The sequence below is a fragment of the Sturnira hondurensis genome, unplaced genomic scaffold, assembly GCF_014824575.4.
Source record: "Sturnira hondurensis isolate 20B ecotype Veracruz unplaced genomic scaffold, ASM1482457v3 Scaffold0008761, whole genome shotgun sequence".
Classification (NCBI taxonomy): domain Eukaryota; kingdom Metazoa; phylum Chordata; class Mammalia; order Chiroptera; family Phyllostomidae; genus Sturnira; species Sturnira hondurensis.
The window spans coordinates 2,461,873-2,486,435 of record NW_028081392.1 but is presented as its reverse complement, the minus strand read 5'-3'; the positions used below and the strand labels follow the sequence as shown (position 1 = coordinate 2,486,435).

Here is a 24,563-nt window from a genome sequence, read left to right as displayed (position 1 = left end):
GCCCCCTACTGGGGATCTAGTCCACAACCCAGGCATGTGCCCTGACTGGGAATAGAACCGGCAACCCTTTGGTTCACAGGCCAGGGCTCAGTGCACTGAGCCGCACCAGCCAGAGGTCTAGGAGACCACATAGGGCAACATGATGGTCTGATATAACAGATACTTTTCCTGTGAATCAGGAACTCACGAAATTAGTCTCAGTGCTGCTGCTGGCTTTGTCATGGTTATACAGGTCACTTACCCTTGGGCGGCTCTGGAAAAGTAGGAAGATACTGACCATCCAAGCTCAGGAAAAATTAATGAAATGCTTGTTTTAAAATATAAGTTCTAAGAACAAATCTTGATTTCAAAATGGTATTTTTATAAAGATTAATTTTAGAAGTAAAAAGCTTCCCACCTAAAAATCACAGGAAAGCAAGTTTTCTCTCTCTCTTTTTCTTTTCTTTTTTTTTTTTAATATAATTTTTATTTAATTCTTGTTCAAGTACAGGTTTCTGTCTACTCTCTCTTTTTCTTTGGTTTTGCCTTAAAGAATGAGATGCTATAGTTCAAAAATTGAATAACTATTTATTGTTCCAGAAGTTACATTGCTTTTTATACATATTTCATAAATGATACAGGATTTTACACATGTTCAATATTTTGCTATTTGTTTAAAGGACTTTTCTCCACATCCTTCCTCCCTCCCTTGCCTCCCACACACCCTGAAAGGACTTGCTCATTGCACTGTGCTATTCTTCTTAAAAACCCTGTGCACAAACAGGATAAATGGTTTAAAAATAATTCATACAACTTAACAAAAGATAAATGAAGGAAGAGGTTGCAACTAGGGGGTGGGCAGGGGAAGGAAGTGGAGGAGGGGCTGGGACGTGGAGACATGCATCCTTTCATTCCATCATGCCAGTGGAAGGGGTGGGGCAGGAGCAGCAGCAGCAGCAATCCTGGCTGGCCTTCAACCTTTGCAAGGCACCTGGAGTCTGGGTTTGTCATTAAAAATTTTTCTTTTTATACACAATGATTCCAAAGGAGAAAGAAAAAGAGAAATTTCTTGCCACGATGAGGAGGAATGAATGGTGTGAAAGAAAAAAGCCAGTTAGCTGGGTGGAAGCCCCAGCGTCCTCTCCCTCCTGCCTCCACAGAAATTAAAAACAGGAGATTAGACAGGTTCCTTTGATCTTCAAGTGCACATGTCATCTGGAAATATGGTAGAAAATATTTTGATAGAGTATAAGATTAAAGCTGCTTTCTCTCAATTTAAGAAAAAATTGGGTGAAGAAGGTAGGCTGAAAGAAGCCATAAAAATGTTTTCCTGTATAAAGATAAATTGCACCCTTTGACATCCATACACTTAATTTACAACTCCTGAAGTTGTGGAGGGGGGCTCACAGACAGTGTGGAAGTGTGTGTGTGTCCTTCGAGATTAACGAAGCCTCCGGATATGCTGTCACACAAGGAGATGAACAGTAATAAAATTTTCTGTTCTGAAATGGACACAAACCATGATTTTTAGCCAATTTGTAAACCTTACATCTTCCTGATTTGTTAATACATCTAAACCCGCCCCTCCAATTTGAGCTGTGGAGGGAGAGGGGACTATCAATGGGAGAGTTAAAGGAGGGAAATTCTGCCTCCTCCCAAAGATTAATTAGTAGAAAACCAAACCAAACCAAACCTCATGCAGTTGCCAATGATTTCTAGATACTGATCCAGAGCACTGGAATATACAGACATTTAAGAAGGTAATAAAGATAATCCAAAGTGTCAACCATCAGTTATAAGTTGGTTCCAATAATCACATGGATAAAATGTAACCGACAGGTGTGGGCAGTCCAAAAGGGGGAAGAAGCGGGAGACTCCGGGTTCACTTTGGCGAGGCTACGTCCAATTTAAAGTAAATGCCAATGACATGGGCTCAGACTCTGCCACCCACACAGCTCGAGGATTTGCTTTTCTGTATGTTTATTGACTCCTATGTCAAAAATAAGAAAAGTTAAATAAAAAAAATAGAGCAGAGTGGGGTGCTGGTGTGTTACTGTTTTGCTGACCTGCAAAGAAGATGCAAGAAACTAACACCCCAGCATCATTTACTGTTTCTGGATCCCTCAACTATATAATATATCATTTCATCCAGGAACTGAGATGCTTGATTAAGACAATATTCACTAAGCCCTTGGAGCTTGTTTTTCACAAATCCTGATCCTCAGATTTTAGCATTACTTTCTTCCCTATGATCCATGTTGTTTTTGTTTTTGTTTTTTTAGTTAAAGGTAAAAACCCTCCACCCCAACATGGTTCCCAGCTCCCACCTGCAATGTTTTAATTAAAAAGGCAATAGTTATAAACAAGTGTTCTTTCTGCTGGGGTTCAGAGGCTCTTTGCAGATCAATCTTTTTCACCAATTTGTCGGAGGGGCAGATGTACTTGTAATGGGTCTCTCAGTCTCTTAAGGTCCATTTCTGCCTAGAATAGAAACGAAAGGTGAGAAAAACTGGCTAGGGAAGCTTTCATTGATATTCATGTCTCCTAAGAAAAGGAAACTGTCTTCCCCCCATCACGATGCGTCAGAGAAATCATCTCCATTACTCTCAAAATAAGAGCGTCTCAGTGGCAGCGGGACCACAAACAGGGACCGACCCAAGTCGGGCAGTTTCAGCTGTGAACAGAGCTCCAGCAAGTCTGTGCTACTACAGGGCAGCACTCAAACCACGGGGGCACCCGATGCACCTTGGTGGTGTTATTCCAGAGGGAAGCCCTTTCACAAACCTTGCCTGGAGCCAGAAATTTAATTTATGCTGCTTAAGACTTTTGTTATTTACCCAACAGTCATTTAAGTTTTTCAATAGCTACTATGCAGCACCTTCAAAACTCTCACTTGCTTGACCCTCACCCTGGAGAAGCCAGATTAATAGGCTTAAGTTGGGGCGGATGCATCTGTATTTTTCACAGCTCAGGAGATGATCGTTCCATTCCCTCCAGCTGAGAACCACCACCCAGAACAACAGAAGACGTTAGTCCTCTTGGGCCAACGCAGGAAGATGGATTAATAAGCTTATCCAAAGCACAACCGCATCACCAAAAGGACACAGAAGGCAGAGAAGGTCCAAGGGGGAGCAACTGAACATTTAAGAGGAGGGGAAGAACTTCTAGAGATTTCTGAAAAATCTCTAAAGTCATAAAAGACTATAAAAAATAAGATGAGGACTTATTCACCCAAAACTAATATATCAGAGTGAGGAAGGCACACTCAGAAATGTGAAAGGAGTAATGATTATGAAAAATAGAATATTCCAATCTTTTTGAAAAGCATTCCATAGTTCAATGAGCTCTCACCTGCTCCTGGCAAAGATCTCTAGTAGTCTCTCTCTCTCACCTGGATTCTATTCTCGCTCATTGCTACCACACATTTCAGTGAGAATCTCTGGGGTCAATTATTGTAGGAAGATTTTAAAAGGCAAGAAAAGTAAAAATAGACAACTTTAAAGAAACAAAATGAAAAAGTAAAAGTAGGTCTAAAAATTTCAACATGCTAGTATTAATAGGATAGCTAGGACCCAACATCTTTTCATCTGCTGTGTTATAAAAACTTCCTAAAGGTGTCTGTGCTAAAATAGTCATTTTTATCAATTAAGGAATAATTTATATAGGAAGAAGAGTGTTGGGTCATTCTTTCAGAGTTTACCCACTGAAGTGCTGTGGTTATAGACACTACTAATACCATACAAGATGGAAATGGGATTTATTAAATTTTAATTTTAGAAAACTTACCTGAGCAATTGCATCCTTGAGTCGATTGTATTTCTCTAGGTCAAAACGTGACTTTTTGGCTCCTTTATGGAAAAATAATAAGTATTGTCTGTCTCTGGCTTCTGGATAAACATACTCCTACAAAAACAAAGAAGAAATTAAACTATTTGTCCTTAACATACTATCTTCACAAAATAGGCATTTACTTACTGTTGAATAGATTCAACACATATGCATACATATAAAGATATATACTTACATGTGTTAAATATTTAATTATTTCTTTAAATTTTTATTGAGAAACACACATAGATGAGCACACAAACTAAAAATGTGATCAAATATTATACATGCTAATCATCACCAGCTTTAAGAAAATAAACACTGCCAACAACCCAGAAGCTCCCCTCCAGCCCCATCCCAACTTCTAACCCCTTCTTTCCCCAAACTAATAAATATCTTGACTTTTGTGATTTATTTTCTGGCTTTCTTTGTAGCTTCCCTACTTAAACATACATCCTCTGTATGTAAAACTACAGTATAGTTTTACTTGTTTTTTGAATTTTATAGAAATGGAGTCAGGGGACTTCTGGTTAAGATGGTGGTGTAGGCAGACACGTCTCCCCTCTTTGCACAACCACATCAAAAGTACAACTAAAATATAGAACTACCATCACTCAGGAACACCAGAAATTGACCTGAATAAAAGTCTGACAACTATGGAATTAAAGAAACTACACCCATGCAGACAGTAGGAGGGGTGCAGACATGGAATGGGCTAGTGCCACACCATGTGGATAAAAATTCAGGAGGGGTATTTTGGGAGTGAGGAGTCCCAGACCCACACCAGGCCCCCCAGCCCAGCATTCCAGTGCCAGGAAGATAAATCCCCACAACTTCTGGCTGCAAAAACCAGCAGGAATTGAGTCGGTGGAATAAACTGTCGGAGCACCAAGCAGGTCCTCTTAAAGACCACACATTGAGTCACCTACTCAGACTCACTCCCTCTGGGTTCCAGCACCGGGATAGCAGCTTGAAAGGCACCAGAGGTACACAGGGAGAAACTGAAGTGTCTCAGCCATCAAGGCGAGAAGGGCACTGTTCCTTTGATAAACTCTCCCCTGACAAACCTAGCAAGCTGGTCTGTATCTGAGACTCCATCAACCTGGCTAACACCGTTTAACCTGCCTTGGAGATCCCCAGACACTCTCAGCCCCATCCAACTTTTGGGCCTACTCAAGCTGCTTTTCCATAAGAATGGCTCACCTTGGCTGCTAAATCTTATCAAACAAGCAATAGCTGGCTTCAGTGAGCCCTAAAGGCAGCCAGATTAGATTCACAGTTTGACTTTGCTGGGAGTCTCCAAGCCCAGCATAAGTAGCAGCCATTTCAGATTGCTTTACAACAAGCTCAGGTAGGGGGCCCTGGATAAAACACAGGTGGGGGCTGACCTTGGCCTTCACCACCTGGAAAACCCCAGGGCCTGCACAACCAGTAGACAGCTACAGACCACGTCAGAGCACCACCACCCTGCCCCTGCACAGCTGATCCTCCAAAAACGGTGGAGATTGGTGATCAGTGGTCGCAGCCAACCCTCATAGCTGACTGGCCTGGTTAAATACTTCCCAGTGATCTGCCAACAGCCATCAAGGTTCAAAAACAAAAGGAGAGTGTACTCAGCCCACGTGAGGGGTACACCTCTAGTACCCAGCTTGGGTGATAGGGGAGGCTGTACCACTGGACCCTACAGGACACCTACTACATTAGGCCACACTACCAAGCCAGGGAGTCACAGCAGCTCTACATAATACATGGAAACAAACACTGGAAGGCTACCAAAATGAGGAGATAAAGAAACATGGCCCAAATGAAAGAACAGGTCAAAACTCCAGAAAAAGAAATAAACAAAATGAAGATAAGCAATCGATCAGATGCAGAGTTCAAAACACTGGTTCTAACGATGCTCAAGGAACTTAGTGAGGACCTCAGCAGCATAAAAAAATTCCAGTCAAAAACAAAGGATACACTAATTGAAATAAAGAACAATTTACAGGGAAACTACAGTAAAATGGATGAAGCCAAGAATCAAATCAATGTTTTGGAACACAAGGAAGCAAAAAACAACCACGCAAAAACAATGAATAAAAAAGAATAAAAAAATGAGGATAGGATAAACAGCCTCTGGAACAATTTCGATATGTCCAACATTTGCATCATAGGGGTGCCAGAAGAAGACAAAGAGCAAGAAATTGGAAATCTATCTGAAAGAATAGTGCAAGAAAACTTCCCTAATTTGGTGAAGGAAATAGACATGAAAGTCCAGGAAGCACAGAGTCACAATTATGATGGGAATGCAAAGAGGCCCACTCCAAGAAACATCATAATTAAAAGGCCAGAGGTTAAAGATAAAAAGAGACTTAAAAGCAGCAAGGGAGAACAAGTTTGTTACCAGATGGCTGCCAGATGGGAGTGGGGAGAGAGAGAGTGACTGAAGAGGTGAGTGGATTAAGAAGTAGAAATAGAAAGTTATAGAACAGCCACGGGGATGTAAATTATAGCATAGGAAATAGTGTAGCCAAAGAACTTGTCTGAATGATCCATGCACATAAATAATGGTGGGGGGATTGCCTAAGGGAATAGGGAGCTCTGGGTGGAGGGGTGCACGGGGGAAAATCAGGATAACTGTAATAGCACAATCAATAAAATGTCATTAAAAATGAAATCAGTACATATATGACTAATTTCACTCAATGTTATGTTTGTGAGATTTATCTTTTGTGTGTAGCTTTAGTCTATTTTTCTCACTATGTTATATTGTATGACTACATCACATTTTATTTATCTATTGTACTATTGATAGACTTTTAGAAATTTATATATTATATTTGTTTATGCTATTACAGTTGTCCCAAATTTTTCCCCTTTGCCCACCCCATCTAGCTCCTCATTCCCTCAGGTGATCTCCAAACCACTGTCCATGCCCATAGGTCATGCATATATGTTCTTTGGCTACTCTGATCCCTATGATATACTTTACATCCCCATGATTATTCTGTAACTACGTTTCTTTTTTTTTTAAAGATTTTATTTATTTGTCTTTAGAGAGGAAGGAAAGGAGAGAAGGAGAGAAATATCAATGTATGGTTGCTTCTTGTGAGTCCCCTGCTGGGAACTGGCCTGCAACCCAGGCATGTGGCCTGACTGGGAATCGAACCGGGATCGTGTGGTTCACAGGCCCGCACTCAATCCACTGAGCTACACCAGCCAGGCCTGTAACTACGAATTCTTAATCCCCTGACCTTAACACCCATTCCCTTACACCCCCTTCTCATCTGGCAACCATCAAAACATTCTCTTTATCTATGATTCTGTTTCTGTTCTGCCTGTTTGTTTAGTTTTCAGATTCAATTGTTGACAGATGTGTATTTATTGCTATTTTATTGTTCATATTTTTTATCTCTTCTTCCTCTTAAAGAAGACCCTTTAACATTTCATATAATATCAGTTTGGTGGTGATGAGCTCCTTTATCTTTTTCTTGTCTGGGAAGCTCTTTATCTGTCCTTTGATTCTAAATGATAGCTTTGCTGGGTAGAATAATCTTGGGTCCTTGCTTTTCATCATTTTGAATATTTTTTTGACAATCCCTTCTGGCCTGCAAAGTTTGAAATCAGCTGACAGTCTTATGGAAACTTCTTTATAGGTAACTCATTCCTTTTCTCTTGCTACTTTTAAGATTATCTTTAATTTTGGATAATGCAATTATGATGTGCCTTGGTGTGCTTCCTTGGATCCAACTTCTTTGGGACTCTCTGTGTTTCTTGGACTTATATGTCTGTTTCTTTCACCAACTAAGGGAAGTTTTTCTGTCACTTTTTACTCAGATAGGTTTCCAATATCTTGCTCTCTTTCTCTTCTCCCAAGACCCCCATGATGTGAATATTGGTACACCTGAAGCTGTCTCAGAGGCTCCTTACACTATCCTCATTTTTTTGGATTCTTTTTTTCTTCTTGCTGTTGTGACAGGGTATTTTTTTGCTTCCTTATATTTTAAATTGCTGATTTGACTCGGCTCTTCCACTGTACTTTGAGTCCCTGTCAGTTGTTCTTCATTTCAATTAGTGTATCTTTCGTTTCTGACGGAATCTTTTTTATGCTGTTGAGGTCCTTGCTATGTTCCTTAAGCATTCTTATAACCAGTGTTTTGAACTCTGCATCTTATGGAGATGGAGATCGTTTATCTCCATTTAGCTCAGTTCTTCTGGAGTTTTGATCTGTTCTTTCATTTGAGCCCTGTTTCTTTGTCTCCTCATTTTGGCAGCCTCCCTAGTTTGTTTCCAGGTATTAGGTAGAGATGTTATGACTCCCTGGCTTGGTAGTGTGGCCTAATGTAGTAGGTGTTCTTTAGGGTCCAGTGGCACAGCGTCCGCTATCACCCAAGCTGGATACTTGAAGTACCCTCATTGTGTGGCCTGTATACACCCTCCTCTGGTAGTTGAGTGCTGACTGCTATTGGCATGTCCAAGGTCAGCCACCACTTGTGATCTACAGATGGCTACTCTTTGTGCTGGGCTTGGAGGTGTTCAGGTGAGGCCAAGCTATGCACCAAGGCCAGCTGCTGCTAGTGCCAGGTCTCGTTCTATTTAGAGAGAGGTATGGGGCTTGCCGTGGCCAGATGCTACTTGTTTGAGAGAATTTAGGAAAATCGGAAGCATGAGCCAAGATAAGCCATTTGTATGGAAAAGCCACTGGAAACAGTTCGGGTGGGCCCAAAATTTGGGTTGGCCAGGGCCTCAGGGAATCACCAGGGTGGGGCAAACTGTGAGCCCGGTTGATGGAGACAGATATGATGCTAGCCTGCTGGCTCTGCTAGGGGAGAGCTCGAAAAGGAAACAATGGCCTTGCCAGCCCTTCTATCTGAGAGAAAGCTACTCTCCAGCTCTTTCTCTGATGCTGGACAATTCACTTCCTATCGTATATCTCTGATGCCTTTCAATCTGCTGCTCTTACTCTGGAGGTCAGAGGGAGTGAGGCTGAATAAATGTGTGGGGGCCTTTTGAGAGACACTGCCTGAAATTCCACAAGTTTGTCTTCCATAGCCTCAATCCCCATTGGTTTTTATAGCCAGAAATTATGGGGAACTTATCTTCCTGGCACAGGAACCCTGGGCTGGGGGGCCTGGGGTGGAGCTGCAACCCCTTGTTCCTGAGGTATCCTTCCTGATGTTTATCTGTCACATGTGGGTGTGGGACCAGCCTGTTCTGCATCTCTGTCCCTCCTACTAGCCTCAATGTGGTTTCTTCTTTAGTTCTATAGTTGTAGGACTTTTATTCAGCTCAATTTTTGGCAGGTCTGAATGATGGTTGTCCTGTAGCTTAGTTGAGATTTTGATGTGGTTGTGTCAGGAGGTGAGCTGTGTTTAACCATGTTGCCATCTTTTCAGAAATCTATTGATAGAATGTTTGCTTGTTTTTAGATTTGAGCTATTGTGAATAATGCTACCAAGAACATTTTTGGACTTATCCCTTCTGTTTGTGATATACTAATGAGCAGAAATCCTAGATCATAGGTTATGCATGTATTTGAATTTAAGAAGTGATATCAAACAGGTTTGTAAAACCATTGTACCAATTACACTCCCATCAGTAGAATATGAAAGTTTCCATAATTTTATATCCTTCCCAATATTTTGTATCACTAGTTTTTTTTAAAGTTAGCAATTCTGGTGTGTGTGCGCTAAAGCACTACTTCATTTTTTTAAAACAAAGCTTTACTAAAATGTAATTCACATACCATACAATTTATCCATTTAAAGTACAATACTCAGTGGTTTTTAGTATATTTATGGAAGTTACACAACCATTACTAGAATCAATTTTAGAACATTTTCATAATTCCCCCACAGAAACCCCATACTCTTTAACAATCACTTTTTATCTCCCTGAATACCTCTAGTTTTAGGCAATTGTTAAGGGTGGCATGGGGTGCTTAAGGTGAAGTGGCAGAATAACTACTGTAGGGAGGTGGGGGAAGGAGAGCCACACTATCGCATGATTTTTCTCCAGCAATGTTCAGTAGTCTGGATGTGGGATAAATGGCTAGAGTCATCCAAGATTAGAAATTTATAGAGTGCATACGGTGAAAAGTCAATGGGGTAAGAATTTTAAGATACTAAGAAGAGAATGACGATAGGGTCTAAGTTTGACAGAAAAGAAAGCAACACATGAGGAAGGAAGGTGATAGTAAAAAGAGAGGGATATCAGGAACCTAGAGATCTGGATGACATCAAAGCAGAAAGCGAGTGAACGAAAGGGATAGATAGAAAATAAATTGTGGTCAGAAGTTAGCATGCTAATTTATATTATAAGTAGGGCAGTTCCAGGAAAGAAGGTCCTGAATAGTCATTGAAGTGGTCTTCGGAGTAGAATATAAATGACAGTTGTGGGAATAGAGATGACAAAGAGTATTAAAGGTTAGATCAGTGTTTTTTTACTTGTTTTTCATTAATGCCCCCTAAGTAGCCTTTTAAAATATTTTTTTCTGTTTACCCCTCACCCCCCAAGAAGGTTTAAGACTACAGATACACTGTATATCTGTTTATATATTATAAACATCTAAGATGTTTTACTCCCAAGATCCAATTTTTTCCCTGAGGAGGCAATATCCCCTTAGTTGGAAAGGCATGGGGTGGGGTACTGGATGGGTGGCCCCCATGCGTGCTGAAGTAGCTCAGAACAGCGATCCTTATTGTCAGGCTCATTTGTTTCATAACAGAAATTGATACTGAAAATTAATCAGTAAAATTTAATATCCCACTTGATTTTATGATTTCCAGGAACCTGTCATCTTATAAAGATTCTTTGGAATTTAATATACTATTGGGATATATTTAGGTTGCTGGCAAAAGCAGTGTCTCATTGTAACAAGAATTTAGAAGAGTTGAAATTATGTTAAACAGGCATTTTGCTTCATGGGTGTTAATTATGGATATGAATATTGAAAAGAATATTTAATATAAGAATCTCTCTATATTTTTTACATTTTTATTTATTTATTTAATTTTATTTATTTACCTTTAGAGGGGAAGGGAAGGAGAGAGGGAGAGAAATATCAATGTATGGTTGCCTCTCATATGTCCCATGCTGGGACCTGACCTGCAACCCAGGCATGTGCCCTGACTGGGAATCGAACTGCGATCCTGTAGTTTGCAAGCCCACACTCAATCCACTGAGCTACACCAGCCAGGGCAGAATCTCTCTATATTTTATTTGGTCAACTTTTCTTATTAACAAATCACTAAAACTACATTATTTACTATTGTTATTTTACAATTTGTCACTTGAGGGCAGCAAAAATGCTCTGGGAATCAGAAGTATAGCTTTTAACTAGCAGAACAGGTAGGCTATTAAAGATGCAAGGCACTATGTTAGGCAATAAACATTAAAAAAACCTAAATGTCCAGCCTCAAAAGATGCCATGATGTAATATAAGGAAAAAGACATTGTATTTGAATAATTATAATACAAGATAGCAAAGGATGAGGGAAATGAGAGGCATAATGTACTTATAGGAATTCATAAGAATTTGAAGTTGAGTGTAGGTAACCGGGGTATTTGGGCGGAGAATAAAGAATATAATTTGAACATTGACTGGTGTGACTCAGTGGGTTTGGCGTCATCCCAGAAACAAAAAGGTTATTGGTTCAATTCCCAGTCAGGGCACATGCCTGGGTTGTGGGGCTGGTCCCTGGTTGGGGGCATGTGAGAGATCAATGTTTCTCTTGCACATCAATATTTCTCTCTCTTTCTTCTCCCTTCCCCTCCCTCTAAATATAAATAAATAAAAGCTTAAAAATATATAATTTGATTTGTTTAGAGCAACAGTACATACACAGGGGGGTTGAACAGATTAGCAGACTAAGAAGTTTGGACTTCAATCAATATTAAGAATAATCCATTAAAGGGGTGTGTATATGAGGTCTGTGGAAAAAGTCCAGTTACTGTTAATATAGTGAGAATGGTTAGTGCAACACCAATGTAACCTGGCAGCCAAGGAGAGTGGGCTGGAATGCACATGAGTAAACAATGACAACTTCACTGTACTAGTCAGTGGGGTGCCAGACAGTGTTGAATGAACATGTGTACTGTGTGGCCGTCATAGTCAAAATGACTGAGAGAGTACAGCAACGAGTCTGCATCAAATTTTGCATTAAGCTTGAACATTCCTCTGCAAAAACTATCTGAATGATTCAGCAAGCTGCAGCTATGGGCAACTGGTGATTGGCAGCTTCATGATGACAATGTGCCCGCTCATGTACCATGTCTGGTGCAGAGTTTTTTGGCAAAAGATGAAATCACCCGGGTGACTCAGCCACCCTACACCCCAGATTTGGTGCTGTGTGACTTCTGGCTTTTCTCAAAACTAAAATCACCTTTGAAAGGGAAGAGATTTCAGAACATGGATGAGATTCAGGAAAATACAATGGGGCAGCTGATGGTGATTAGGACAACTGTGTGAGATCCTAAGGTGCCTACTTTAAAGGGGACTGAGGCATCACTGTTCTGCATACAATGTTTCTTTTATCTTTGTCAATAAATGTCTCTATTTTTCATAGTATACGGCTGGATACTTTCTGGACAGACTTCATACAAGGCAGAGGAAAAAAGGACAGCAAAGAGGGAAGGGGAAAGAAGGGTGAGAAGAGAGGGAAAGAAACACAAGAGAAATATATATATGCAAGCCTTGTCTAGAGCTCTGATTAGATACAACTGATCTGGTTATTAATTTTGGTTCACACAGTCTAGTGTGAGCCAGACATGGAACTAGATGCTGAAGACTATGAGTGAACAATGGCAGACATGAACAGTTTACTAACTCTCTTTTCTACTAGACAAGTTTGGGAGGATCAGAAAGGTTAAATAGTGGGTGGGATGGGATGGGAGTAATAGACAGAAAACTGTACTTGAAAAATAATTAAATAAAAAAAATCTTTAAAAAAAGAAAAAAAAGAAAGGTTAAATAATGTTCTTGGGTTTTCATTTTCCCACACATAGATAGGCCTATGACCACTGACCTATCAACAGAAGCAAAACGCCTACATTTAATAGCAGCCATATAAAAATATAAAATAAACAATTCTTAGCTTTATTCTGTTTCCTGGGAAAACAGAAAAAGTTTCTCATGTGTTTCCGATATTTCATTTTGTTTTTAATTTAAGAGAGGTTGGATTTGTGGTGGTATCACATATATAATAAGTGACAATAAATATCTCATATTGGCTTCTGGCCAAGATGAAGGCATAGGTAGATATGCTTCACTTCCTTGCACAACCAAAAGGATAACAACTAATTAAAAAAACACACACACAACCAGAACAGCCAGAAAATCAAATTGGGAATCTGACAACGAAGGAGTTAAAGACGAAACATTCATCCAGACTGGTAGGAGGGGTGGAGATGGGCAGCCAGGGCAGAGAGGATGTACAGCAAGGTGGTTCTGGCAGACCAGGCAGGCAATGTGGTGGCTAGTGGACTGGGCAGACCCATATTCACGTGCAGATAAACCAGGAAGAACAACTGGGGAGCAAGACAGACTATGTAAATCAGGGTTCCAGTGGTGGGAAATAAAGCACCAAAACCTCTGGCTGTAAAAACCTGTGGGGGTTGCAGTGGTGGGATAAACTGTTAATCTCACAGGTGAGTTGGTTGGAGGGGACCACAGGGTCCTAGAATATACACAAGCCCACCCAACTCGGAATCATCACTAAGGCAGCACCTGAAAGAGCACAATTCACATGTGGGAAGCAGGGAAAGTGATAGAAAGTGGGGTGAGAATCAGCAAGCAGCATTGTTTCCTCTCCGGCCTCTCTCCCACATACAGCGCCACAACCCAGTGATGTGGGTTGTCCCGCCCTTTTGAATACCTATGCCTCCACCCCTTACAACATAACAGGTGTGCTGAGACAAAGAAATATGGCTCAAATGAAACAACAGATCAAAATTCCAGAAAAAGAACTAAGCAATGGCGAGATAACCAACCTATCAGATGCAGAGTTCAAAACAGTGGTAATCAGGATGCTCACAGAAATGATTGAGTATGCCTGCAGAATAAAGAAAATATACAGGGAACCAACAGTGAAGGGAAGAAAACTGTGACTCAAATTAACAATTCAGAACAGAAGGAAGGAAACATTCAACCAGAAGATAATGAAGAAACAAGAATTAAAAAAAATGAAGACAGGCTTAGGAACCTCTGGGACAATTTTAAACATTCCAACATCTGAATCATAGGGGTGCCAGAAGGAGAAGAGGAAAAGCAAGAAGTGAAAACTTATTTGAACAAATAATGGAAGAAAATCTTCCCAATCTGGTGAAGAAAAATAGACATACAAGTTTAGTAAGTTAAGAGAATCCTAAAGAAGTTGCATGCAAAGAGGAACACGCTAAGGCACATTATAATTACATTAGCCAAGATTAAAAATAGCAGAGAGAATCTTAAAAGTAGCAGAGAAAAGGAGAGCGCTATCTACATGGGAGTTTTTATAACACTATGAGCAGATTTCTCAAAAGAATCCTTGCAGGCAAGAAGGAGATGAAAAGAAGTATTCAAAGTTATGAAAGGCAAGGACCTACATCCAAGATTACTCTATCCAGCAAAGCTATCATTTAGAATGGAAGGGCTGATAAAGTGCTTCCCAGACAAGGTCAAGTTAAAGGAGTTCATCATCACCAAGCTCTTATTCTATGAAATGTTAAGGGGACTTATTTAAGAAAAAGAAGATCAAAACTGTGAACATTAAAATGACAACAAACTCAAAACTATCAGCAACTGAACCTAAAAAAAAATGAAAACAAACTAAGCAAACAACTAGAATGGGAACAGAATCACAGAAATGGAGATCACATGGAAGGTTATCAACAAGGAGGGGGAAGGAGGAGAATGGGGGAAAAGGTAGAGGGAATAAGAAGCATTATTGGTAGATACAAGATAGATAGGGGGAGGTAAAGAATAACATAGGAAATGGAGAATGCAAAGAACTTATATGTACAACCCATGGACATGAACTGGAGGGTGGGGAATGCTAGAGGGAATGTGGTACTGGGTGGAGGGGGATAAAGGGGAGGAAAAAAAGGAACAACTATAACAGCATAGTGAATAAAATATACTTTAAAAAATACCTCATACTTTCTAAAGTGACACTCTGGATTTCCCAGCTACTAAAAAAATTGCACTGGCAACAAAAATTAGTTCTAGCTACTGATAATTATTTATTCATTCATTCATTCATACCTCATCCAAGGATATGTTTTTATTGATTTTACAGAGAGAAAAGGAGAGAGGGAGGGAGAAAAGCACTAATTGGTTGCCTACCACACATGCCCCAAATGGGCATCGAACCCATGATTTAGGTATGTGCCCTAACCAGGGATTGAACTGCAATCTTTTGGTGCATGGGATGGCGTTCCAACTGACTGACTCATCTGGCCAAGGCCTGCTACTGATAATTAATAAATGAGCCTTTGTTGATAAAGAATAGGCCAAGAGCATAAAATGATTATGTATCTAATTTTGTCTGTCTTCCATGAAGTAAAAAGCACAAAAACCCATATTTGCTTAACAACTTAGAAGTTACCCCAGAGTTTAGTTTAACAATTTGATTAGGTATCACCAATTCTTCATTGAAAGAATTAAAAATAAAATAAAAAAGCTTAGGGCTGCTCCATTTGACTGTTAAATTAATTACACAGTATATAAAAAGCCAAGCAACTTAGCTGAACAAGTAGGTTATCCTATACCCCATTTTTCTCATTTACCCTCTTGTTCTATAACTTACTGTAACACATTTTCTCAAATGTACTGGTTTATATGGCTTTCTTTATAGTCTGTCAGCTTCATGAGGGCAGAAGTCATACCTCATATCTCATATCTATCTCCTTCTTCCGCATCTAAATATGCCTGATACGTAGGTAGCATATATGTGCACCTACACATAAATGAGTACTTACAGGAAATTGGCCTTAGAAAGAATATGAGAGAAAAGAGAGCTACTTTGACAAGCAAAATGTCACTCCTCTCACAAAGAGTGACTTGAAGAGGAATCCTTACCTGCCGTGTCACTACAAAGTATGCATACATCGCCATGGCACTTCCGTAAGTGATGAAATAGGTGACTGGCTCCATAATGTCCCAGGAATATTCCCACCAGGTGAGCCGGGCCAAAATGCCAAACTGCGTGGCCATGTAGGCAAGTCCACCCCATAGCACCAAAGTGGTCCTCTTCTCAGCTTTTCTGCTAATCTCAATTCGTACCTATGGAGCACACATGTTAGCTTATAAAGCACTTTGAATAGAATCAACTTAAAGCTCTTATTTAAACTGTTCTATGTTCACTAAAGAAACAGAGCTCAAAATCAAGATACAAGTTAGTCTCAATTCTATTAAATACAGCTTGTCTTCCTAAATAGGACCTATTGTTTTAACTGAATAAAATATTTAAAAGGAGTAATATTTTTTAGGACACTGTTTTATGTTTCGTGCTAGAAGTGGCTGAAAATAAGGTGAAACTACAGGAGTGAGTAAATTAGTTTCAACAGCTCCTCATTCAACTACAAAATTCCTCTCTTTGCGAAGAAGGACATGAAAGCACACAAATGTTCTCTCACCACCACACACAAAATTTAATCTAGTCTCAGTTTTTACTCCGGGGGCCACTAGGGGGCAGCACAGTGAGTTGGAGCACAGACTCTGGATTCAGAGGTGGGGAGTTCAGGCCCTGCCTGCAAATCACCAGCAACTCCATTACTGAGTTGTAAAGATTAACAGAATACAGGGACAATACTCAGAATAATTCCTGGCAGATAAATATTTAATATAGGATGATAATTATTTTATTATAGCAGGTATTTTAAAAAATGCTTTACATTTTGAAAATACCAAATTTAAATCTCATCCCCCTTCACAACAGTTCCTCAAAGTTCAATTTATCACAGTTTTAAAATCGTCTTAAACTTAATGAGAACAACTTTGGGACGTGTGTTGATTATTTTTAAAGAAATTAGAAAATCACAATATAAAGAGAATATTTGTGTCTTTTGTTAATCTCTTGTAGTCTATCTTTTTTAAAAAATATTTTTTTAAAACTTTAAAATATTTATTTTTATCTTTAGAGGGGAAGGGAAGGAGAGAGGGAGAGAAATATCAATGTATGGTTGCCTCTCGAGCGTTCCCTGCTGGGAACTGGCCTGCAACCCAGGCATGTGCCCTGACTGGGAATCGAACCGTGATCCTTTGGTTTGTAGGCCTGTGCTCAATCCACTGAGCTATGCCAGCCAGGGCTCTTGTAGTCTATCTTAATATGAAGACATATGTATCATTAAAAAATAAGAATGACACATATTCACTCTAAAACAGATAAATGAAAAGAAGAAAAACCAATCACAATTCTTTATTAGCATATTTTTCTTTATATATGTACATATTTAAAATACATAAATATGTATGAAGAGCATAATACATTTAAAATTGGGTATACTTATATGCACACTTTTTATAATTTAGTTTCCATAACATACTATGAATAGTTTTCTATAGCATATTAGATCTGCACAATCATTTTTAACAGCTGTATAGTACTCTACCTCATTATTAACTTGACTAAAATCATTACTCACTGTATTCAGAACCTTTCTTGATCAGCAGTTATTTCAATCTTTGTTGTAAACGGTGGTAAATCTGGGTAAGGCCAGACATTTAGACCACGAAGCTCTAAGTTCATTATCAAGATTCCGAACTATTTCTTTTTAAGTTCTTTCTTAACTTTGATTGGAACTTTTTTATGATTCAGTCCCCAAAACTAGTTTGATTGACACAGCTCAATTACCTTAAAAAGCAAACATTTGTGGAGATAAAACAGCAAACATACATGCTCTGGAAAAAATACCAGTGAAGAGAAAAGTCTGAGATTTGAGTTGGTACCTTTTCCAGGGGTGCCAGCTGCTCTCTGAGATCCTCCAATCTTTCCATGAGCTCCCGCTCCCTGTGCAGCTGGTGCTGCTCGATGCACAGTGTTGTGTACAGCTGCTGGACAAGGGTCTTCACATCGTTCAGCGTTGCTGCATTTTCGTGGCTTAGGAGGTCTGAAAGAAAGGTTACTTTTTTTTTTAATGTGTGCCTTAAGTAAAGAGCTGCTATTCCTGGGGCTCTAAGACAATAAGAACAAGGCAGGTTCATCCACAATAGGAGTCCGCTTTCTGTGAGAAACTGCAAGGAAGTGATAGTTCTTTTTTTAAGAGGAGGTATCTATAACTCCTAGAAAGTCTATTCATATTTGGGCAACTTGAAAATCTTGAAACCAACATTTGTCATTATGTCATTATATTACTGGACATTTAAATGCTACATATGAACTTACAAATAATAACAATAATCTTCATTAGATAAGGATACAACATTTAAGACAATATGTCAAAAACTAGAAGAGATGTTTAGGATCAGTCTGATTGTGCCGATTACAATGCTGATCTCTATCTGTGGCCTTGCCGTTTAAATTGGTAATATTTTTCCCTTAAGTAACACCTAAGGGAAAACCATACAGTATTTCAAATTTGTAAGTGCAAGGGTATAAGTAAAAATACCACAACCCTATACTCTAAGCTCCCATACATTTCCCCTACCATACCAGCTTTTGTTTGTTTGCTGTTAGGAAAAGACACAGAATAGCTGCATGGACCCCATGCAGGACCTGGTGGTCTGAAGGGCATGAAATTACAAGAATGACTGAAAAAACAATAGATTACATTCTTTGATTCAGTATCATCTTTTGTGAGTAGTGTGTGTTTCCAGAAATCAAAAAACTATGTTTTGAGAACCTTATTTTTAAAAAGTTGGTTTCAGCTGTCATTTTTTTAAAGCACCAGAAATAAAGCTTTTACTTTAGAATACCAGCCTTAATGTGACATTTGTTAGGTATAGCCTAGGTTCAGCCCTCTTCTAAATCAAAAAAGGTCACAATCAGAATTAGCTATATATTTCAAGTATTCTTCAAAGATATCCTCTAGTACAGTTATCACAGAAATTCAATCAATAAAAGTTCAAATAAGGGTAGCAAACTGGATTAGAGAGCTGATGTGGTAACAGGGGATAGAGTCCCTCACATGGTGCCTTGCACACCAGTAAATTAATGCTGCATTCAAGTTGCAGCTCACATCTGCACACAGCTTTACACTTTCCCGTGACCAGAAGAAGCTGACTGTAGAAAGCAGTAACCTGTCTAGAATGTCACAGTGAAGTGGCAGAGTCTATGTCTCCTAACCCCCAGGCCTCGGGCCGAGTTATAATGCTTCCACTATACCAATATTTATACTTCTCCTCCAAGCCCTTTCAAAAACTCAGTCCCTTAAGAAGGTATACATTACCTGTGGTTAACAAAATCGTATCATATGTATTAACTCATGTTATCTCTCCTCACAAGAATGGCACAAGTAAGGGTGGTACCCACAGTTTACAAGTAAAGAATATGAATCCTAGATAGATAAGATTAACAAACATTTCTGTACCAGGTACAAAAGTTCAGCTCCTCAGTTACACTAGCCACATGTGACTACCATATTGGATAGCGAGGAAACAGAACATCGTCATTACAAAAAATTCTGTTTGATAACACTGTTTTCGGGATTATTCTATCAGCCCTCCTTATCCTAATAGTTGGATGCAGCTGAATTTCTAGGTTCTTTGGCAAGCTTTGATTTGTCCACCTATGCCATCACTTAAAAACTGGTCACTTTTCTCTGATCTTTCAAGCTCCCTTTTCAGACTTTTACTTCTTCAGCTTCACATACAATTGTACAAGGCTTCATTCCTATAATAAATCTTTTACTCCTTAATATTCATGTGGTTGCTTCCCCACTTGAACCCTGACTGATACAAACATTATGTATGATATGCAATTATTTGCATAAAAAGGGAAAAAGATCATGCATTTATATTTTCTTACAAATGCACTGACTATCTTGGGTAGAAAACAAAAGAAACTAAGACCAGTGTTTGCCGGTAGAGAGGAGAAGGAATAGGGATGAGAAAACTTTTTCTATACATTCTTTGTTTTGGGGAGTTGAACTTGTGAATGTATTATCTATTCAAGACTAACAAAAATGAAATGTGCAACCACAGTAAATCTGTCTAATACAATGAAAAGACTATAAAATGATAATTCATGGAAGATTGATCTCACAGATGCCCAGTTCTAGACCTGGCTGAAAACAGAGTTGTTATCTTGCAGATGAGGAACTTGCCCTAGTAAACCAGGGACAAGCCTTTATCTTGGCAGGAAGGGTATGGTTCCAAGTATTATGCTGGTGAAGGAAAACAACCACCTCAAAGCTCTGACCCCTCAAAATCTGCTCACATATTTGGAGATGCAATGACAGGAACAGGGAAGATAAATCTACTAATGGCTTAACAACACCACTTTTGAATGATTAGTGTATGCTTCACTAAAAATGCAATCAGGTGCTTATTAGTGGTTCTGCACTTGCCATCAGTGCCAGGAAAAGTAAGGTGCAGAAAGGCAGGGAGATGTGCTAATATAATGGGGACTGAAAAGTCTTTCAGCTCCTAAAATGTTTTGAAAAGGACTTCAGCTATTTGAGGCTCTGATAAAGCATTTGTTATTGTTGTTGGTATTTGGTTTACCTGCTCGACCTTTTCTCTCAAATTATTTACATCGTTAAGACGGAAGTAAGGTCTTCAATATCCTCTGGACGGATATATGGGTAAAAGGGTTTAGTGGTACCAATCAAAATGATTCTCCTTGGCACAAAAACTTTCAACACTAGTAATATAGGGTATATTTTCCTCTTCCCCAAGACTAAGAAGAAGACAGTTGATTACTACTTCAATATTGACTGGGGTATTAGGCTTTTTGTGTTTCCTTTCCATATTCTTCTCTCCAGTGTAGTTTTAATTAGGCTATAAAAATCATCTATTGCTAAAACAGTTACTCCACACATCTTGCAGTTACTCCAACAATAGACAGGGGAGTCTAGCCATGTACAGCTAACAGTAAGCAAAAGAAGGCAATGGAGCTTGAAATTAGCCTTACTGCTTTGACCTGCCCCCTGGTTCCATTTCAGTTCTTTCCTGCCTCTTCCCTCCAGTTTTGGGGTTATGTATAAGAGCTGTATATGCTTAAGGGTCCATAACACATATGGACTGTCAATTGCATGGAAACATAAAATCTGGCTATATTAGATCCTATGTGAATGAGCCCTCCAGCCTCAGTGCCTGTAGGCAGTGTGTGAAATTCAGGTTTATTAGTACACAACACTGGTAGGACATTGTTAGTTCTAAAGTGCTACACATAAATAGGGAAAAGAAAAATAGGAGAGGGACGTGAAAGCTAAAGGGGATAAGAAGTGAGTTAAAAAAAAACTGTCCTGGAAAAGTTTTCTTCATTAATTATTTTTAAAAAATATATTTTATTTTTTATATATTTTAAATATATTTTATTTTTAATGTCCCATTCCCCCCTTCATTCCCCTCCACCCTGCACACTCCCTCCCCCACATTCCCCTCTTTAGCTCATGTCCATGTGTCACAACTTCTTTAGATTCTATATTTCCCCTACTATTCTTGCCCTTCCCCCTATCTATTTTCTACCTACTGTCTATGCTATTTTCTGTGCCTTCTCCCCCCTTCTCCTCCTCCCACTCCCCTGTTGCTAACCCTCCATGTGATCTCCATTTCTATGGTTTCACTCCTGGTCTAGCTGTCCTCTTCATTTGCTTTTGTTTTTGGTGTGGTTGTTAATAATTGTGAGTTTGCTGTGCTTTCACTGTTCATATTTTTATCTTCTTTTTCTTAGATAAGTCCCTTTAACATTTCATATAATAAGGGCTTGGTGATGATGAACTCCTTTAACCTGACCTTATTTGAGAGGCACTTTATCTGCCCTTCCATTCTAAATGAAAGCTTTGCTGGATAGAGCAGTCTTGGATGTAGGTCCTTGCCTTTCATGGCTTGGAATACTTCTTTCCAGCTCCTTCTTGCCTGTAAGGTCTCTTTTGAGAAATCTGCTGACAGTCTGATGGGTACTCCTTTGTAGGTGACTGTCCCCTTATCTCTTGCTGCTTCTAGAACTCTCTCCTTCATTTTCATCTTGGCTAATGTGATTATGATGTGCCTTGATGTGTTCCTTCTTGGGTCCACCTTCTTTGGGACTCTCTGAGCTTCCTGGACTTCCTGGAAGTCTATTTCCTTTGCCAGACTGGGGAACTTCTTCTTTATTATTTGTTCAAATAAGTTTTCCACTGGTGGCTGTTCCTCTTCCCCTTCTGGTACTCCTATAATTTGGATGTTGCAACGTTTAAAGATGTCCTGGAGGTTCCTGAGCCTCTCCTCATTTTTTAAAAATTCTTGTTTCTTCCTTCTTTTCTGTTTGGTTGTTTCTTTCTTCCTTCCTTCTGGTCCACTCCCTTGATTTGAGTCCCAGTTTCCTTTCCATCATTATTGGTTTCCTGTGCATTTCCCTTCATTTCAATTAGTTTAGCTTCCATTTGTTCCTCTAATTTGTGACTAAAATCAACCAGTTCTGTGAGCATCCTGATCACCAGTGTTTTGAATTGTGCATCTGATAGGTTGGCTATCTCTTGGTCACTTAGAAGTATTGACTCTGGGGCTTTGAGCTGTTTTTCTGCTTGAGTCATAATGTTTTGGTCTGTTTGTGCCTGTTACATATGAGGGGCGGAGCCTAGGTGTTCACCAGGGTGGGGCAACCCAGGTTGCTGGGTTGTTAAGCTGTATGCTGGGGAGGGGTCTGAGAGGAAGCAATGGTGCTTGTTCCTCTCTCTTGGATTTGTCCCCTCTGCTGCTTTCTACAAGCAAATTGGATCCTTCTGGTGCTGGTTCCCCAGGTGTGTGGGCTTGTGTTCATTCTAGGACCCTATGGGTCCCCCCAACGAACTCTATTGTGAGACTGGGAGCCTCTCCTGGAACCTCAACCCCCGAAAGTTTTTCCAGATTGGAGAAGTGCTTTTCCAGATTGGAGAAGTTTTTACAGATTGAAGAAGCCTCAATCAGTGCTTTGAGGCTTTAATTCCCGGCACTGGGGCCCTGCGTTGCGTGGTCTGTCTCACTGCCCGTTTTTTTTGCCTGGTTTATCTGTGCATGAATGTGTGTCCATGGTCAGCCAGCCTCCTTGCGAGCCTTACTGAGTTTTTGTCCTGAGCCCGCCTCGGCCCTCTAACCACTGCCTCTTCCTGCTGGGACCCTCTCTGCAGGCCGCTGACTCTGCCCCTCTTACTGGTCTGGCCAAATGGTTAGTTGTTGTTGCACTTCGGTGTAGTTCAATTTTCTGTTTTGGTTGTGTTTTTGTTTCTAAATCTTTGTTGTCCTTAAATTTGGTTGTGTGAGGAGGTTCAGTGTTTCCACCTATGCCTCCATCTTGGCCGAAGTCCTTCATTAACTATTTTTATTTTTATTAGACAAAACAGATTTGTTCCATCTGCTCCATGTATATATAAAATCCCAGTATTCCTCCTCATTATCTGAAACCCCAAACCCAGTGTGCCTTTAATTTTTTTTCTTTTCACTAAAAAGATTTAGAATGAGGGGAAGAGAAATATGCTTACTCATGCGGATGACTGGTCTTTCTCTTGAGTATAAGAATTCAACCTATTCTCATACTCTGTACATCTGAAAAAGTGTGGTAACTTGGATGCCAGAGTATCTTCCTCAGACAGGGAGAGGAAGATAACACGGTGGAAACAAAATTAAAACTTTCTTTATATTTTATCAAGAGAAAAAAGAAGACTGTCTTTACTATGTTGTAAAAGGTGGGGAAAACGAAATGTTAATGGACTTGAAACGGTATTGTTCGAGCTCTGTGAGAAAGGGTTTCTAATGGCACAATCCCCCATTGGCTAATTAACAGAGCTGAGAATGCTTTCATGTATGAATTTAATATTTAAAAGGTTTTAAAAAATTCTATATTGATGCTAGTGAGTTTACCAAATTTCCCACTTTAATTTGCAATTATTCCATGAATTACAGACTTCTGACCCTTGCGAACTTTACATTCTAGTTGATTTACAGGGAAGCTGGGTAGATATTCCACAGTTCTGAGATATTTAAAGCAGAATTGTTAGAATTGTTAGATTACTGAGGAATGAAATATAATTTCTCTTTTTAATTTCTAACTTTACTTTCCTTATTCAGCTTGTGAGTAGCCCTATTTTAAAAACTAAAACATTCATTTCTGTTTTAAAAACATAGTATTAGACAAGACAGTTGAAATCATTCATTAAAATACTTCTAGTTTGTGACAACATAATATATGCAAGCTCATATCTTAACTTTCCTCATTGTTAAACTTTATATAGGAATACATTAGTCAACAAAAATTTTACTAATACAATCGAAAGTCTAAAAGAACGAACTCTTTCATTCACATACAGACAAAATAACTGAGTATGATGCCCTCCATGTTCATCATTTCAGAAATGGCAGGATTTCTTTCCTTCTTGTGGCTAAATGTACAGTCTAATATACGAGGTCTGTTCAGAAGGTATCCAGCCATACAATATGAAAAAGAGACATTTATTGAAGAAGATACAAGATACAAGAAACGTTGTACACAGGGCAATGATGCCTCACTTCCCTTAAAGTAGGCATCTTGGGCCCTTCCACATTTCTCCAAATTGCCATCAGCTGCCCTGCTGTATTTTCCTGAATCTCATCCATGATCTGAAATCTCTTCCCTTTCAAAGGTGATTTTAGTTTTGGGAAAAGCCAGGAGTTGCAGGGCACCAAATCTGGGCTGTAGGGG

At 39.4% G+C, this 24,563-nt stretch overlaps 1 protein-coding gene across 2 annotated transcripts in view; it reads right to left on the bottom strand.

Annotated features, from left to right (window-relative positions):
* Nucleotides 1–558: 558 nt before the first annotated feature.
* Nucleotides 559–24,563, bottom strand: part of MCU (mitochondrial calcium uniporter) — a 216,397-nt gene continuing 192,392 nt past the window's right edge. For both annotated transcript variants that reach the window (XM_037055858.1, XM_037055859.1), the window contains 4 exons: nt 17,717–17,877; nt 15,848–16,051; nt 3,766–3,882; nt 559–2,460 (listed from right to left, as the gene is read on the bottom strand). In XM_037055858.1, the coding sequence (XP_036911753.1) occupies nt 2,383–2,460; nt 3,766–3,882; nt 15,848–16,051; nt 17,717–17,877 (560 nt within the window). In that variant the 3' untranslated portion in view covers nt 559–2,382. The remainder of the gene's footprint in view (nt 2,461–3,765; nt 3,883–15,847; nt 16,052–17,716; nt 17,878–24,563) is intronic.